Source organism: Chaetomium globosum, genomic scaffold, assembly GCF_000143365.1.
Source record: "Chaetomium globosum CBS 148.51 scaffold_2 genomic scaffold, whole genome shotgun sequence".
NCBI classification, from domain to species: domain Eukaryota; kingdom Fungi; phylum Ascomycota; class Sordariomycetes; order Sordariales; family Chaetomiaceae; genus Chaetomium; species Chaetomium globosum.
The window spans coordinates 1056358-1072783 of record NT_165977.1 but is presented as its reverse complement, the minus strand read 5'-3'; the positions used below and the strand labels follow the sequence as shown (position 1 = coordinate 1072783).

The following is a 16426-nucleotide window of genomic DNA, read 5'->3' as shown; positions in this document are numbered from 1 at the left end:
AGTGAGATAAGCCGGGGAAGTTCCAACACTTAAACAGAACAGATGCCGGCTCGGACCAAGACTGGTATGCCCGAGATATCCATCAAGGGGTGCCCATGAACTCAAGCCGCCACCGGCCCTTGGGAACCCGGGGCGTTTTGGCCAGTGGACTGTTTATGCAACCCCATCGCCCACGCCGTGAAGCCATCCTCAGGCTCCGGCCTGCCACCAACACCTCGCTTTCCATCCCATCTCGAGCACAGTACGAGCTCAACACCTGCCCACCCGCTAGCCAGTGCCAGGCCTTCATAAACGGGATTCGCGCCGCCGATTAATAACTCCCCTTCAAAGACGCCGGTGGCCGAGCGGGGGAGGGCGGCACTCACCGCGGTCACCACTCTATAGTACGGGAGATTACCAGTTCGAGCTCTTGAAAAATCCCCACAGGGGGTTTTCGTAGCCCGCCACGATGGTGGTCGGTGAGCTTTTTGTGTTTTTTTTTCCTAGGTTTTCGTTTTTTTCCACTTGCGCATTCCCCTCTTCTGTCTTTCCCGTTTTCACTCGTCACCAAAATGAGTTGATTGAACGTGTTTTTATTCGAATATCAACAATGTCGTAGAGAATAACTCGCCGCCGCGCAGGACGAGCGACATCACGCCTCCTCCTTCCCCTTGTCCTTCTCCTCGTACAACTGAGCGTAACTCGCCTTCAATCTGTGGTAATGGTCAGCCACACATCCTCTAGCAACACCAAAACAAGACAAAACAACAACAAACCTCATTTTCAAATGCTCATCCGCCGTCATCACCCTCCTCTCCGCATACGGATTCCCCTCCGCCAACCCCCCCTTATACGCCCTCACCCTCTCACTCGGCACCGGCTTCAACTCAGTCCCCCCAAACGGATGACAAAAATACGCAATCGAATACCTCATCGCCGCCCCATCCCCCTCTCCGTCCACCCCCACTCCATCACCCCCCTCCTCCCCCTCCCCCTCGGAAAAACAACCCGATGCACCGTACTCCTCAACAGGCCCCCCGTCCAATACGACAACAAATCCCCCACATTGACCAACACCGGCGGCGCCGCATCCCCCTCCGCGCCAGGCGGCACCACCGGCACGGGCGCCCACGTGGTCCTATCTGTCTGCAGCACCTCCAGGCCCGGCTGGCCCCGCAACCGAAACAACAGCGTCAGCGACCCATAATCCGAATGCGCGCCCGCGCGCACGTCCTCCGCCGTCGTGGCGGTGGTGGGGAGCGCGGCACGCGGAGGGTAGCGCAGGAAGCGCAGGATGGTGCCGGAGGGTCCGCGGGCGCGTTCGTGTGCGGAGGTGAAGAAGGTGGGGGGGGGTGACGGCCAGGCCGTGGCCGAGGAGGGTGGTCAGTTTGAGCGAGAGCTGGTAGCACAGGTCGCGGAAGGCGCTGATGCGGGGTTCGTCGGCGGCGATGCTGGGGGGGAGGGGTTGTTGCGCGCGGTGGTGGAGGAAGTCGCCGAAGTTGAAGGCTCTGGTTGCTGGGGGTTAAGGGGGTGGGCGTGAATAGGGGGGTTGTTTGTTCGGGTTTGGGGAAGGGAGAAAGGGGGTGGTTGTTGGGGTGGTGGAGGGAGGTGGTACTTACTCCTTGAAGTCGCCTACCTGTGAAGGAGTTAGTGATGTTGAGCTACGTTTGAGTCATTGCATGAATGACTTACACGCTGGTTCGCGGGGTCAAGAGTCTCGTAGTTCATCCCAGACCACTAGAAGGGAAGTTGTTAGAATAATGCAAGTAGAAATAGCGATGACTCTGATTTACTCCTCGGTTGTTCTTCTGGATCGTGCATGCTTGCTTCTCGCTTAGGGGTGCCTCGAAAAGCCTCTTGGACTGCGCAATGTCAGGGGCTTGCTATCTTCACTTGGGGAGCTGTGAGGGTGTGTTACGATCTCGAATGCGCCATCTATGGCCTCGGCGGGAATGTCCTCGCCCGTGTTCTTGATGTAGACAAAGCCATGTTCGATAGCGGCCTCGACCAAGTCCTGGGCCACCTGAGTCTGGTCGCCTTCGGAGATGTCAATGATGGGGATGTTTGCAATCTTGCCCATTTTCGAGTCGGTTTCTTTTCCAAGTCACTTGTTGTCAGGCGGCTCAATGGTGGAATAATTGTAGATCTCAAAGCAGAAGGGGCTTGTTTTCTTATCTATTAACTAGTTAGCGTATCTTCGCTCCTCGAGGGTTATGTCACCAAATGAATGAATGCCCTAGGTGGGTTGCTAGTCTATGAGAAGGTCAGGACTTATCAAAACGATGAAACCTGGCAAATGATTGGAAACAAAAAGGGTTATATTTACCATCATCACATGGCAAAACCATCTGATATGAATTGATGCTTAAAGAAACCTAGAGTTGCGAGAGCGGGTGATCAAGTACATCTCATTACTGTGTATTTCTCTCTGACCAACCCCGTTAAAAGCAAGGCCCGCCTACCTACCTACCACCTAGGGATCACGCAGGACCCTGTAAATGTGCCCCGTCGCAGCACTGCGCGGGCCAATGCACCCTCCCGCGTCACCCGCGAGTCTCTGATCGCCAAACGGGGATAATTTGATGAGCCCGGCGACAGCTCCTGACGCGATGCCTTCGGCGACCGTGGGCCAAGCTGCGGCAGGCATCCGCGCCTTTCCATCCATCCCAACCCAAAATTCCTCGCCCACTTAATTGCAAACCAGCCACCTAAGTCACATTATCGTGGCAGCCACCCTCGCAACATTTTCTTTCTTTCTTGTGGCCCCGAACAAGGCCGGAATTTAATTGTTCTTCGCTTCGTCGCGTGCATTTCCCGTTTCCGTGCACCTGACTTGACCCTTTGCGCCCTTCGACCCGGCCACGCACCTGCACCCGCCTCCGTCTCGACGACCATCACTGTTTCACGGGAAGCCGCCAACAAGTGAAACTCGCCAACACTACCTACGAAGCACACCATTGATTGCCCCCCAATTCGGGGTATTTAGCCCTTACCATGGCCGCAACCCCGAGCTCGGCGGCCTTAATGTCCGACGTCGAGCCACCCAGCTCACCTGTCCATGTCGAAAAATCATTTATGACAGCTGTTACCGAAGACGACGACACGCGGATGATGGCAACCCCAGAGCCTTCCGAGCGCCAATCCCGCGGCAAGAAGCGCGGTCGCGACGATGGCGCCAACGGCAATCCCATCGGCAAGATCCGACACCTCAAGAAAGACGACGGCGAGCCGCTCTGGCGCAAGGACATCCAATACGACTTCCTCAAAGCCGTCTTCGATAATGAGGCAAAGGTATTCACCAACAGCTACGAGAAAGATCGCATTGGCAGCCAGTGCTTCGCCGACCTCTACATCGACACCATGTCCCGGAGCAGCAAGACCAGTAAGGTCCTCCGAGACAAGCTACTCAGTGATCGCGAGGCTGCCAAGGGTATGGCCATGGTCTGCCTCCTGGTCAACGTAGGCCGCATGAACACCACCCTCAACTGTATGTCCTTGCTCCCTGTCCCGTCCCTTTCCCGCCTGGCGATGAGATGCTGACCGCAGCCCCAGTCTTCCCCGAGATGCGAGCCCAGCTGCGCACCTACCACGCAATCCCTTGCCTGCAGGCCCGGCAAGACCCCCATGCCTACAAACAACTGCAAGATGCCCCCAGGTTGAAGTCCATTTTGAAGGGAGGATCCGATGACCGGCCCGAGCCAACGTCGCTTGACGAGATAAAAGGGATCGATGTTCCACGCACAAATCCGGTCAACCTCCTCTTCCTCATCTGTCAGGCTGCCACCAAGATTGCGGAGCTCCACTTCCCCCCGGGCCAGGAGTTCCACGACCTTATCATGAAGACCAACTACAGCAGCGAGAGCCGTGCCCGCGCCTTTCTCTGGCTCATGTGGTTTTATCTCGAATCCGACTTCACCGAGGAAGGGTGCGAGGAGAACCCCTTTGGCGCTGGCGTGGATTACAACGTCGACGTCGCGAATCAAGGAGTTCCTCGCATAGATCCGCTTACCGAGGAGGAGGCGGCACTAGAGAACGTCGACACCCAGGAGGAGATTGACTTTGGGTTCACGAAGCAAAAGATGCGTGCTAAGATCATCGAGGCTGACCAGCAGTTCATGGCCGAGAGCCAAGGCAAGCGAGGCGGCGGCCGTGGCCGGGGTTTCCCCGCTGGTGACGACGTCGGACCGACGACAGGCATCCTCCCGCGAATTCGCCCCTCCAAAAACGAAAGTGACCTGGATAGCGTCCGGTCAACGCCGCCACCCCGTGCCCTTGGTCGCCAGAGCGGCGTTTTTGGGAGCATTGGTCGTAGAGGGCCGCATTCGCTCAAATACCAAGTTCTGGATGGCTCGTCCCCTGGCGGCGATAGGATGATTGAAGGGGTAATGGCGCGTAAGCCGCGCCCACCAACCGCCCACCAGCTCGCAGTGGAGCGCAACCGCTCCCAGCGCGTCGAGCACATACTCGACCGGGGCCTGCGCCGCGGCCGCCACCGCGCCCGCAAAGAGCACCGCGACGAAGGAGCTGTCCTCCGCGCCCTCCCCCGGCTCGCCCAGATGGACAACCCCTTCGACGATAGCGAGGACGAGGAGGTCGCCGCCATCCTCGGCAAGCACTCGGCCTCCGCTCCCAGCGACGGGAGCAAGCGCATGCGCGAGAGGGGCTACGGCGGGCTCGCTCAGCTCAAGGACGAGCCCGACGATTTCGGCGAGCAAGTTAGCTCCTACGCCGCCGCATTCCGCCGCACCAATCGCCGCTTGGCCCGCTGGGAGAACCACCAAGGGCCGCCGTTGGGTGTCGTCCGGCCGGTCAAGCGGCCGAAGCTCAACGGCGCCGGCCATGGCGACGACGAAGACGATGGCGACGAGGAGGGCGAGGGCGAGGGCGAGGGCGAGAACTCGCCCTCCAAGGAGATGATCGACCCTGCTGAGACCGAAGACGAGAACGAGGTCATCCACGCCCGGCGTACGCAAGCCGGGCCGGGGGCGCGGGCAGACTAATGGCCTACACCGCAGCGAGACGGTCGAGGATACGCCCATGGATGACGCCGATGATCTGGACGACGTGGATAAGGGGCTGCTTGGCCTTGGCGACGACGACGAGGGCGAAGGGGAAGGCGAGGGTGAGGGTGAGGGTGAGGGTGAGGGTGAGGGGGAGGGCGAGGATGAGCTGGATGACGTCGACAAGACACTGCTGGGTATGGATGGCGACTCCGACTCGGATTGATAAATTTTTATTAGAGCGAGTGGTGGAAGTGCGAGGCTAGTTCCGTTGCTCTGGGTTTCGGGCGCAGAGGGTCAAAACGGTGCCTGGCCCCATCTTTGTTTCGGGGTAGACCACATAGACTGGAGTTATACTCTATGATGTATTGTATTGTTTACAGGGAAAGGCAAGGGGCTCGCTATGTGCGTGGAGTTTAGGTGCCGCGGAGCTGGCGCTGTTAGGATTAAGCGGTTGTAATTTGTTGCCACGGAATACGTTACAGAAAGAACATGATGTGCTGGTTGTTGCTTGCCCCTGTAGTTGTCTTTGAAAAATGCCAAATTTCATGCTACAAGTGTAGTCAAGGGGTATATAATGTCAGCAGCTATCATCCCCATACCTTCGACAACCATACACGCCACTCCTTTCTTGGCAACAACCCTGCCTCAGACTAGGACCCCAGACTAGTACATACATGCTCTTTTTCCCCTTCTCTACAACTCTTACTTCCTTCCCCTCCCCCCTACCCCCCCTACCTTACCCTACCCAGCCCCCGCCCCCTGCCCCCCCGCCGCCGGCCCCGGCGCCCCAACCAACCACCCCACGCCCGAAACCAACGTGCCCATCGCCGCCTCGCGCAGCTGATCCCTCTTCCGTACCCGTCCATCCGCGCCCCCACCCGCACCTGCGCCCCCCTCGGCCCCGCTCCCCACCGACGCCACCGACCCCGCCGCCGAAAGCGGCCGTCGTATGTCCATGCTCCCTCGGCCATTGTTGCTGCTGGTGGCGGTGTTGTCATCACCGGTAGAAGAAAGAGGGGGGGGATGTGGTTCCGGCCCCCCCTGCTCCTGCCCCCGGAGTGGCCGGCGCCGGCGCCAGCTAGCCGTCCCAGCCCGGCCGTGGCCGACCGCTGCAGGCCGGATAGAGCGGAGAGGTTGCGCTGGGCGGAGAGGACGCTCGCGCGGCTGAGGTCGAACAGCGACATGGGCGCGGCGTCTTCTTCCGCGGCGGCGGCGGCTGTAGCCGCGGTTTTCCCAGGCCGGGCAGGGTTGTAGTGGGTGTGGGCGGGCGTGTCATCGAACGCGCCCGGCACGGTTTGGTGGGGGTGGTGGTTGTGGCGGACGCGACGTAGCTGCTCGCCGCGGGCGTCCCACGCGTCGGCCTGCGCGTCGTCCTCGCGGGCGAGCACGTCGAGTTCTTCTTCGGCGCGGCGGAAGGCGTTGGCGATTTCTTGGAGGGTGGATGGGGGCGCGATGCGCAGCGCGGTGGCGAGGCATTCGATGCGTTGTTCGAGGTGGCGCACGGCCGGGTTGGCGCTGCCGCCGAGGCCGCCGAGACCTGTGGTGGCGTGGGGGTTGGTTGTCGGGCTGTTGGGGGGCTGCCGGTAGCGGCCTGCTTGGAGGGCCGCGCGCCAGGAGTAGTCGTCGCTGTTGATGGTGTTGTTCTTGTGGTCTGAGGTTGTTGAGGAGGGGGATGGTGAGGGGAGGCGGTTGACGACGTAGGAGTAGGCGGTCTCAAAGTCGTCTTCTTTCAGGGCCGCGTCGATGCACATGGCTGTGATGCGCCGTTGCGCGGTGAGGCGATGGGTGGCTTCTTCCTCGGGGTTGAGAGGGGTTTTAGACTGGGCTGTGAGGCCGGCTTCGACCATGTTGGTGCCGACAGAGACGAGGTCGTGGAGCTGGGTGTAGCTCTTGGGGTTCTGCTCGAGGACCTTGCCGATGATGGAGATGGGGTCGGTGTGGATCCGTAAAACGACGGGTGTAAATGGCTCGCCTTGCTTGAGGACGAGCCGGTAGTCACTGAGGGAGTGTGTCGCCCGGAGAAGGGCTTCAACCTGTTTAGCTTGTGGAGACGATGCTCCAGTCGCCGTAGGGAGGGCTTTCATTCTGATTATCTTTTGTCAGCCCAGCGCACGACACATGATAAGCTAGCCACACTCACATGTCGTTGCATTTCTTAAGACCGCCGCGGGTACGGTTGGGGTTGGAGGCATTATCATAGGCAGTCATAGCGGCGGCGTAGATAGTGTCTTGCAAAAGCTTCCGTTCGAGAGGCTCGCCCGGGTTTTCATCGTATATTGACCGCGCGAGTTCGTAGCCTTTGATCGTCAGCACGTCGCTTTTGCGCGGCAGCAACAAACTTACGGGTGTTAGCAAGCAGGGCTCTGAGGATCTCGACCTCCAAGAAGTCCTCCTTGACCTGGCCGAATACGCCATAAGTGGGTTCCTCGGGGGACCAGCTAGCTATCCCCCAGTCTCTGAGCCACAGGATTTCGTCTCTCGCCTTTCGCCAAAACACATCATCCGTTTTCGGCCCATTGCTACTAATGGCGTGAATAAACTTCACTGCCTCGGCCTTCTGTTCTCTCTCGTCCCGAAGCAGGGCGAGCTCACCGGCTCTGCGTATTGTGCAAGGGCAACCAGCTTGTGTAAGAATATGCGCGCTCAGAATAAGCGCTTGAAGTAACGCCACAGCGGCGTCGACCGGAGAAGTCAGGGGGTTTGACGGGACAAGCAGATTATTGCGCAAGTGTGCCATATTTTGGCCGACATGATGTCGTCAGGAACCCTTCCAGTGAGTGATGGCAACTCGGCCAATACCGACGCAAGCGGGAAGACGGGCTCCAGGCCACGCAACTTGGCAACTCTAACGATGATGCTGTAAGCGCCGTCCAGCGCTTTTAGAGATGCATCGGGGATGAGGTAGGCAGATGCTAGGGCCGCTTGGGCATAGCTCCGCTCCAAGTAGTCCCGTTGGCCATCACTCAGTTCCACGGAACCCCAACCACCAAGATCAGCATCCTCCAGGCCATCCCATTGCTGGACTGCGCTGGAGGCGACTTGCCAATTCCTTGACGCTTGCGTGGTGAGCCAGCGGAGAAGCTCATCCCAGCCAGGACAGAGCGCTTCGACCGCCCCACTCGGGTCTGACGAGTGTGTTTTATGTGTTTCCTGCTTCCACCTCCTTTTCTCTGATAACCACGGCCCGATTAATCCCCGTAGATCCCGCCCGACGTAGGGGAGGTCGGCTTCCTGATTGCCAGTTTGGGCGAGGAGTAGGTTCATGGCAACGCGGTCGGGGAGCTGCTGGAAGCCCTGAAGGGTGTATGATACGGGCGCCTGAGGGTAGTATTCACAATTCCGCCGCAGGAGTGGTAATATTGTGGAAACCAGCAGCGTGCGCACGGATGGGGAGTGATCGACAAAGGGCAACAGCAGTGCCGGCAGTTCGTCGAGCAACCCGGCCTCCTCGTCCACCTTGTATGACCGGCGCAGCAGGAAGAGCGATAAAACGTCGCCGGATGGAACTTCGGGGAATTCGGGGGGTTCGGGCGACGCTAATGGAAGCAGACGGAGCTTCCTGACCTTCTTCGCGGCGGCATCCTCGGTGAAGTCTTCGACAGACGAGCAGTCGACGTCTGAGTTCGCTGTGCCTGGGAACACGCCGGATTCGAGCTGGTCGATAAGTGCGGCATACTGGTTCGAGGGCAGGGTCTCGGGCAGATAGGTGAGGAGGATGCGCAGCAGTAGGTCTTTTCGAAGCACAGTGCCGTGGCGGGCAGCGAGGGTGGTCAAGCTGTCGATGTCGCTGTTGACGGCGCAGTGCACGGCCAGCAGCACAAGCTTTGCTGGAGAAAGCAGGAGGGCCATCGTCGCAGTCTCTATCGCTGGAGATTGGCATAGATTTATGGGGGCATTGACGGGATGGCGGCCGAGATCATGGCTATTTCAAGGTCAGTTCAGGTTGTTGGCAGCTTGGAGAAGCAGTTGACACATTCCGACTTGGCATTTATTTGGCCAAGTTGCAGGGATCCATGCCACCATACTGCAGGTGGATACAGTGGAGAGAGATCGGGGCCGGTAAAGTGGGTCAAGCCGTGCCAAGCCCCGGTATCAAAGCCAGCAGACCCGCTTTTATCACTTACACGCCTTTGTCTCCTCCCAACTGCCGCTCCCAGTCGGGGGGCATGCCCATTTCACCCTCAACCAGCATGCCTGTGGTAAGTCCCAAGTCAACACATCACCGCTCGACACCGCCGTGAGTTGCGAGTTCTAAAACAATCTAGTCATTGGTTCAATCTCGAGATAAAAACAGCCAAACAACCCCCTTTTGTAAGTAAACAAAAACAAAAGAAACGACCATCTGCCCAACAACCATCTCCGCAGGTCACCTCCAAATCTACCTTATTCTAACCACAATCTAACCTTTTACCAGCTCCCCCTCCCCTTTCCATCTCCAACCCCAACCTCCCCCTTCCTCCCTCCTCCCTCACCCCTCGCCCCAACTCCCACCAACCCCCCCTTACTCCCTACTCAAACTCCTTGCCCTCACCCGCGGGCTGCGCCTCACCGCAGGGCGCCCAGCCCCATCCCCGGCTCCGGCTCCGCCCTCGTTCCCCTCCCGGAGCGCGGCGCTAGCCGCCCGCTTCCTGCTTCTACCGGCCTTGGGGGCCAGGGGCAGAGGCTTGGTGGCTTCCTTCTTGGGGTTGGCTTTGGTCTCGGTGTTGGGTTCTGTTTTTGGTTTGGGATTGGGTTCGGTGGGGAGGGGGGGAATAGGGATGGTGATGGGGATGGTTTGTGCCGTGTTTGAGGGCTCGGCTTGGGGCGGGGTGTGGAGTGGTTGCGGTGTTGTCAGTGGCGGTGCCGTCAATGGTGAGGCTGTGGGTGGTATCGCTGCCGGTCTCTGGGACTGCAGTGGCATCGCTTGGCTTGGGATCGGGATCGGCATTGCTCATGGTGGCAGCCGACACCAGCCCCGGCACCCGCGCCGAAACCTTCTCCTGGTTGCCTGCCTTGCCGTCCTTGAGACGGGCTTCCGTAACGGGATTCTCATCCTCCCAACCTGGTCCGCTGATGCTAGAGGGGTCGTCGGCGTACCTGCCCGTGGCGAGTAGCCGGCGGGAGCGGTCGAGGTGTGCCTCTCGCGGGCGGAACCACTCGATGAACGGCCAGCCGTGCTTCTCGGCCATGTTGAACTGGGGCGCGGACCTCCGTGTCAGGTGACCAGAAGACCAGGGGACCAGGAATTTTGATTTTCCGCTTTTCCGTTACGTTCTTCCGCCTCCTCAGGGGGGCGTCCTTGTATTTAGTCAGAGGCTTAGGCCCTCTCAGGAGTTAGGGGGGCAGACGGGTAATTCTATTCTTTTTCGACACTTGCAGAAGTGACTCCTTTCCGCGGTCACGGTGACCGCGACCCACTGGCCAGAGGGCCACACGCGAAGCGTACCGACAACACGATCGTAGGATCCGTGGCATCGAAAGTTGTTTCCTGAGCCATCTCCTCTCTCATGCTGCATTGACATCACAACGAGCGTGGCACGTGACCAGCGTTGGTGGTGTGTGTGGTTTTGAGGTGTATCACCGCTTTAATGTCGCGGTCGTAGTTGATTTCATACTCCTCTGGGTTGTTCTCGTCGCGGAATCTGCGGGGCCATTCCAGGGGATCGGATGCCTCGGTGTACACCGTGATGGGGCGCTCGCGACGGGCTTCCACCCAACGCATCAGCTCGTCGTAGTAGTGGACAGTGTCGACGCCAGATTCCAGCTGCACCTCCGGGTGCTTAACCCACTTCTCGGGTCCGGCGAGGAGGTCTGTCTCGTCAGGATAATGCAGTTGCACGCCCTCGTAGCGTGGGTCTCTGGTGAGCAGCTCATGCACCGTCATCACCACCCCCTTGACGTCGTTGCGTTCCACGATCGCTGCGCTCATGCCCCTCTCCATCGGGGCCACCTCGTAACCGATCTTTGCAGACACGTCGAAGTCAAACAAGATGAGGTCGTCGGTATATGGGTCGATCAAGAGGTTGCGGGGCGCCATGTCATTATGGACGATGCCAAGGTTGTAGTTCAGGAAGTCGACAACCTATTGCACACTAGGTCAGTACTGCCGAAGGTGAGACGGGGGATAGAAAGGGGCATTTACCTCCATCAGCTGCCTGAGATGCTTGAGCTTGAACAGCCGATTCTTGTTGGTACCAAGGTCGCCGCCTTCGATGAACGGGGCGGTGTAGCCAATGTAACGCTTCCCAGTCTGCTCGTCGAGAACGAGGCAGTCCACGGGCAGAATGTTTGGGTGCTTGGGGAGACGAGCTTGAATCTGGAATTCCATCCATGTATCGCCGAAACCGTTGGGGTGATAGGCGGCGTACTTGAACACGCCCTTTTCCATTCCGGCATATGAAACCAGATCGACGCCGGGAGATAAACGGTCAAGCTCCGCGATGTCTGACCGGAGAATGGTTTTAAACGTGCCCTGGGGCAGCTGGTATAATTCAAGTAGCGGATATAGAGTCGAACGGCTGTTGTAGTAATCCATCCCAAGGCAGCTTTGCTTGACGAATCTCAACTTGCCCGAGACCTCGACAACAATTCCTTTGACACCAGCGGCTACAGTGTCGATGTGTTCTGCTAGCAGCTCTTCGGCCTGGACGCCAAGCGCCTCCCATGCGTCGTCAAACGCATCGTCATGATCATGGCGCATCAGGGGCGAGTCCCAGGGGGCGGTTGTAGAAACACTGATCCATTGTCTCTGGTCGATATCGTACACACAGTGATGGGCGTTGCCGTCGGCCGATCCACAGAGCAGCCCCCCCTGGCGGTAGAATCTCATAGCTTTTGGTATCATTTTTTATGAGTGTTGAATCCTCCTTTCCGGTCGTGGACGAGTGTGTGTGTTGAGGGAGGACGGGGGCTTCCTTGGGCGAAAGATAAGGTATCAAGTGGTGGACTTGATGAAAGTCAAGAGCAAAGGGGCGTGTGCTTTGAGTTTTCATCTAGCCTACCAAGTTTCTGGACTGGCCTTTTTCCGTACAAGTGATCTTTGTTGCTTTGCTTCGGCCACACCGCTACCGCCCGACGTGGCTTTCTCCCCCTTTTACCCAGCTTTATTGACGGTTACCCTTTCGGAAACTCCGTTCCAGGCTTCCAGCCTCCTTGACCGCTTTGGCGCGGGTCCGTTTATGATAGCTCTCATTACTGCCGTCTGACTCCTCAGCCCTCGCACTAGAGGGCGCCTGCATCAAATAAGTGTGCCTGGTACCATCATGCCCTGCTTTGTTCCTCCCGCCCCTGCCCTGGACGTCTGTTGGGTGTGGAACCGCAGCTGACGGCAAAGTTCGAGAACCAATCCATAGTCAATTTCTTGGCCTAAATTTAGACGATACTGATGTTTTGCGGCGGCCTTGGAAAAGCATGTAGTCACATTCCCAAAGGCCACCGGGTACATGTTCCTCCCCCTGCGCAGCAAACCTATTAGAAACCGTGGAAACTCTGGCTCTGTCGTTCGAGACGAGGATGGAGGAGTCGTTGGGCTGTTGTTTACTGGACAACAGCCCCACGGCTATGAACTGGGGTATAATCTGGTTACACCAATTGATGTTTTCGAGGGCATCAAGGAGATATCCCAAGGGGAAATTCTCGATATCCGGGTTCTCTGATCATGTCCAAATGGCAATGGGGGGTATATGTATAATGTATAACAAAGAGAAGGCTTGGCAATCTCAATTCCGTTTTTATGTATGTAGGTACATCCAGTAACTAGTAAGAACCCTCGGTAAAAAAAGCGAGACTCGAAAGGAGAGCAAGAAATCAATAAAAGAGAAAGAAGTAAAGGAAACCAAGGAAAGGATAAGAAAAAAAAGGAAACCGAGAATAATAAATTAAATAAAAGAAACCGAGTCAAACAAAAATTAGACTTTGGGCTCCCAGATGTCTTTTTTCCCGTCCCTCCAAGAGTGCCAAGGTACCGAGGTGGTTTCCTATGTGGCTTGGTGAAACTTTGTGCTGCCAGCTGTGGCGTTGCTTTTTGTGCCAAGACCGCCAGGAAGCTCCAGTTTGGTCCGTGCACTCAACTTCATCGCCGACAACACCAGCAAGTGACATCGGCATTGGCGGCGCACCTTGACTGCCAAATTGCACCCAAGCTTCGACATAGCCCACCATGGCCTCTGGATACGGCTTGAACGGGGGTGAGTATTATCGGATGCACCAATAACCCAATTTCCAGCCTCAATTGGCATGACTCTAACCTTGCGCTGACCCAATTCTGTCCCTTTACAGGCCCGTCCCGATGCTTTCCCTTCTGGCAGGAGCTTCTCTCCTGTTACGTTGTCAACAGCTCCGATGAAGACGCCTCGGGCAAGAAGAAGTGCGTGCCCGCCATGGAGGACTACTATGAATGCCTACACCACAGGAAGGAGGTGCGTCGACCCCCGATGTCCTTGTCGCAAAACCCCTCGGACCATCCTAGCTGACCCGGATTGCTTGCTCTACAGGCTGCGAGAGTGAAGATGCTACAGGCTGCTTACCGACAATCCGAGGCCAAGAAACTGCAGGAGAACCCCCCAACGGCTGGCCAAATACGGAATCTCGGGTTGTTAGACAAGGAGGACGACACCAAGAAGGTACTGGGGACGAACTAGAGCAGGGCTGCCGACAGTGGCGCCTCGACCCAATTCTGTGTATATCCGGTTACTATTCGGAAACTGCCATGAAATAAGCAGAGAGGTTGGTGGGATTGAATGAGCGTCCTTTTGAGCAAGCCATGCGGGTCCATTGTTGTGCTTCTGAACATTTGGCCGGGGTACCAAGTGCTTTGCGATAGAGCCTGGCAAACAACCCGCTCACTCCATTCCAACTCGTTTATTTATTTGTCTAGGTGAGGTAGTCGTGGAGACGCCATCTCGACAAGGAACTTAGGTCAACTGGCGCATTCGACAACAATTTGCAGAAGGCGGGGTCAGGATATCTTGTTCCTTCCCATTTCCTACCTAATGCACCCGACCCTCTACCGTTTATTCCTCGGCGTCGACTTGTTTTGGCGACCTACCCCCCCATCAATCTAGCTTCAGAGTTTGGTCAGGTCTTTCAGCCACAGTCAACCTTTTCTCGTTGAAGCCAACTAAAATGCCGTGCCTTCGGGGCATTGAGGTGTCCCTAACCACCAAACCCGAAGACGAGCAGATACCCGAATATCCGCACCCAGAAGGCACATCGGTTCGGCTTCTGGGCGTACCATCGTCTTGTTCGAATGGCCAGCTATCGCAACCCAAGGCTGGCCCGACAGTGGCAGTTTACATACCGTCAGTTCCAGGTCAGCTTGTCCCCCCACCATCACAACATACACCGCGCATCATTTCAGACTGACAATTCAGGCACCCCATTTTCTATCAATTACAGCGTGAATACCACGCCAGCTACTCCTTGCAAGTACATTTTCTTTCGGCTATACATGAACGCTCGACCCATCGCTGCATGGGGCATTGATCCGACCGTCCGTCCGAAAGGAAAGGTTGTCAAGTCGCTGTGGTCGCCCTGTAGGCTTTATACCGACCGGATCGGGCTCGAAGGCCGTAATTTTGTGTTTTTGCCTGGTCAAGAGTTCAAGTCCGTGGCAGATGACGGCGGCCTTATCGAGATACAAGTCTTCCGAGCCAAGGAACGACGTGTTCGTGCGCCAAAGTTGGAGGAATTCAAGTTTCAGGAGAATTACGGTATCGCGTTGGTGTTTTCGCTACTGGATTTCATGTTGTTTCGCCCACTAACAAACCCATCAGCTCGCCTAGCATTGGCCTTCTTGACCAGCCGCAGGATGCGTGCTTTTACGATTGGCATCTCCTAGATGCAAAGGACTCACCGTTCGCTACATTTCGGCTTCACTACCGCTCGCTGCAGAACCTCGAACGACTGAATCTCATCCCCCCGACCGAACTTGAGCTCCTCTGCTCGATCTCCCCGAAAGTGCTTCAGACTATTGCTCAAGCGGAAGCGGCCTCAAGGCTGCTAAATAACATATCGGGGGAGCAGTTATCGCTTTCATGGGACCGCAGCTCAGACGAAGCCGTGTTTCACGACTGCAGAGCACACAGAGAAGAGCCATATGAGGGCGACGAACGGGAAGAAGAAACAGAGTTTTACTTCCTCAAGAGCCCGCCCGAGCGCTTCCCAGCGGTGCCGTCCAATTCTGGAAGAGTTCCTCAGCCAAGCAAGGCGCTCCGCGATGCGTCTCTCGAGTCGTATCTGGAACGCCCTCTACCGGAACTCCCCGTAGGCGCGCACGGCAAGCGTTCAAGACGATCTTCTGCGACATCAGTCATGTCAGCCACTCTGTCGATAACCCCGTCGCTCCAGAAATACGCCGAAGAGGGGTCTCTCAACCTGGAGGAGATTGAAGTCGGCGTCGCTCAACTTGTTCAGCTTCCACCCTCGGAGTCGACTTTCAGTTTTGTTCCGGACGGCGAGCCCAATCCAGCCGACTCTTTGGTCTCAGACTACGAGGCGTCCCTAAAGTCTCCAAGCGACTTCTCCTCGGAAGAGAAGCTCTCCCCCGGTCGCTATTTGCCCACAACCGGGTGTGGACTCGAACGCGGCATTTCCCTCTTCACATCGCCCAAGCGGGCAATGTTCTCTGCGGGGGCGAGATCTAGGCAGTCTCTGCCGAGCGATATGTATTCTTACCGCGAGCTCCCACACCTCGAGACCACAACATCGAGTGAGTCGGAGTGGGCGGCTGCGAATCCATCGCCGGGCCGGACAAGCCTTGCTGAGAATTTCGCCCCTCGCGAGTCTAGCCCCCAGACCAATAAGAAGACTGGTCGGTCGCTGCTCGCGGGGCTTCGTAAGAAGAAAATCAGCGGGTCGCCGGGTAAGCTGGCAGCTATGGTTTTCGGTCGTGAGGGGCCGAAACCAAAGGATGGCGGTGACGTTGGTCAGAGGGCTGGGAGTGGCCAGCTCTAAGGGTGTTTCGTTGTTATTTGATGTGTAGATGGTGTTGTTGGAGTAGGAAATTGGTCGGAACGCAGGTCTTTTTATCATGGGCGTAGCAGAGTGGTTGTAGCTGCCGCATCAGTCACGGAGGTGGTCAAGTGACGACCAGAGAAAGAGGGTTTATGTGTAAAACTTAGGGATGAAGTTAGACAGATGTAATTTATACATGTACAAACACATGAAGTAGCAGACATAGTCAGCTCCTAAAATCGCCAGTATACCCCATGTAATTCCTCCCGAAAGAGAGTTTACCACCATTTCTCAAACAAAACCCTCTTCGGGTCCATACCAAACCCTTCCGGCGCCACCAGCGCCTGCACAAAATCATCCGTCATGCCCGGCACTCCGCACACATACACCACCGCGGCATCCTTATCCTCCACGACCGCCTCCTCCACATCCCCCACCGTCATCCTCCGCCTCAGACACGGCACCTAAACAACCTCCTCACCACCACTCCCAGCCCCTCCTACCCCCCACCA

The 16426-nt window shown here is 57.2% G+C and overlaps 7 protein-coding genes across 7 annotated transcripts; 3 read left to right on the top strand and 4 right to left on the bottom strand.

The window, feature by feature from the left end:
- Positions 1 to 631: 631 nt before the first annotated feature.
- Positions 632 to 2059, bottom strand: CHGG_02466 (uncharacterized protein; the record flags this gene model as incomplete). Its single annotated transcript, XM_001228981.1, has 7 exons — positions 632 to 692; positions 756 to 1117; positions 1337 to 1487; positions 1599 to 1615; positions 1672 to 1716; positions 1773 to 1862; positions 1961 to 2059. The coding sequence occupies 7 exons, from the start codon at positions 2057 to 2059 to the stop codon at positions 632 to 634; spliced, it is 825 nt and encodes a 274-aa protein (XP_001228982.1).
- A 914-nt stretch (positions 2060 to 2973) lies between these two features.
- On the top strand, positions 2974 to 5205 carry CHGG_02465 (uncharacterized protein; the record flags this gene model as incomplete). The annotated part of the gene is made up of 3 exons (XM_001228980.1): positions 2974 to 3466; positions 3526 to 4928; positions 4999 to 5205. The coding sequence occupies 3 exons, from the start codon at positions 2974 to 2976 to the stop codon at positions 5203 to 5205; spliced, it is 2103 nt and encodes a 700-aa protein (XP_001228981.1).
- A 508-nt stretch (positions 5206 to 5713) lies between these two features.
- CHGG_02464 (uncharacterized protein) lies at positions 5714 to 8831 on the bottom strand (the record flags this gene model as incomplete). The annotated part of the gene is made up of 3 exons (XM_001228979.1): positions 5714 to 7067; positions 7123 to 7279; positions 7688 to 8831. 3 exons carry the CDS (start codon positions 8829 to 8831, stop codon positions 5714 to 5716), a joined length of 2655 nt encoding a protein of 884 aa, XP_001228980.1.
- A 652-nt stretch (positions 8832 to 9483) lies between these two features.
- CHGG_02463 (uncharacterized protein) lies at positions 9484 to 10150 on the bottom strand (the record flags this gene model as incomplete). The annotated part of the gene is made up of 2 exons (XM_001228978.1): positions 9484 to 9870; positions 9932 to 10150. The coding sequence occupies 2 exons, from the start codon at positions 10148 to 10150 to the stop codon at positions 9484 to 9486; spliced, it is 606 nt and encodes a 201-aa protein (XP_001228979.1).
- A 332-nt stretch (positions 10151 to 10482) lies between these two features.
- CHGG_02462 (uncharacterized protein) lies at positions 10483 to 11805 on the bottom strand (the record flags this gene model as incomplete). The annotated part of the gene is made up of 2 exons (XM_001228977.1): positions 10483 to 11043; positions 11104 to 11805. 2 exons carry the CDS (start codon positions 11803 to 11805, stop codon positions 10483 to 10485), a joined length of 1263 nt encoding a protein of 420 aa, XP_001228978.1.
- A 1314-nt stretch (positions 11806 to 13119) lies between these two features.
- Positions 13120 to 13600, top strand: CHGG_02461 (uncharacterized protein; the record flags this gene model as incomplete). The annotated part of the gene is made up of 3 exons (XM_001228976.1): positions 13120 to 13147; positions 13239 to 13378; positions 13454 to 13600. 3 exons carry the CDS (start codon positions 13120 to 13122, stop codon positions 13598 to 13600), a joined length of 315 nt encoding a protein of 104 aa, XP_001228977.1.
- A 484-nt stretch (positions 13601 to 14084) lies between these two features.
- CHGG_02460 (uncharacterized protein) lies at positions 14085 to 15914 on the top strand (the record flags this gene model as incomplete). The annotated part of the gene is made up of 3 exons (XM_001228975.1): positions 14085 to 14260; positions 14358 to 14705; positions 15038 to 15914. 3 exons carry the CDS (start codon positions 14085 to 14087, stop codon positions 15912 to 15914), a joined length of 1401 nt encoding a protein of 466 aa, XP_001228976.1.
- Positions 15915 to 16426: the final 512 nt, after the last annotated feature.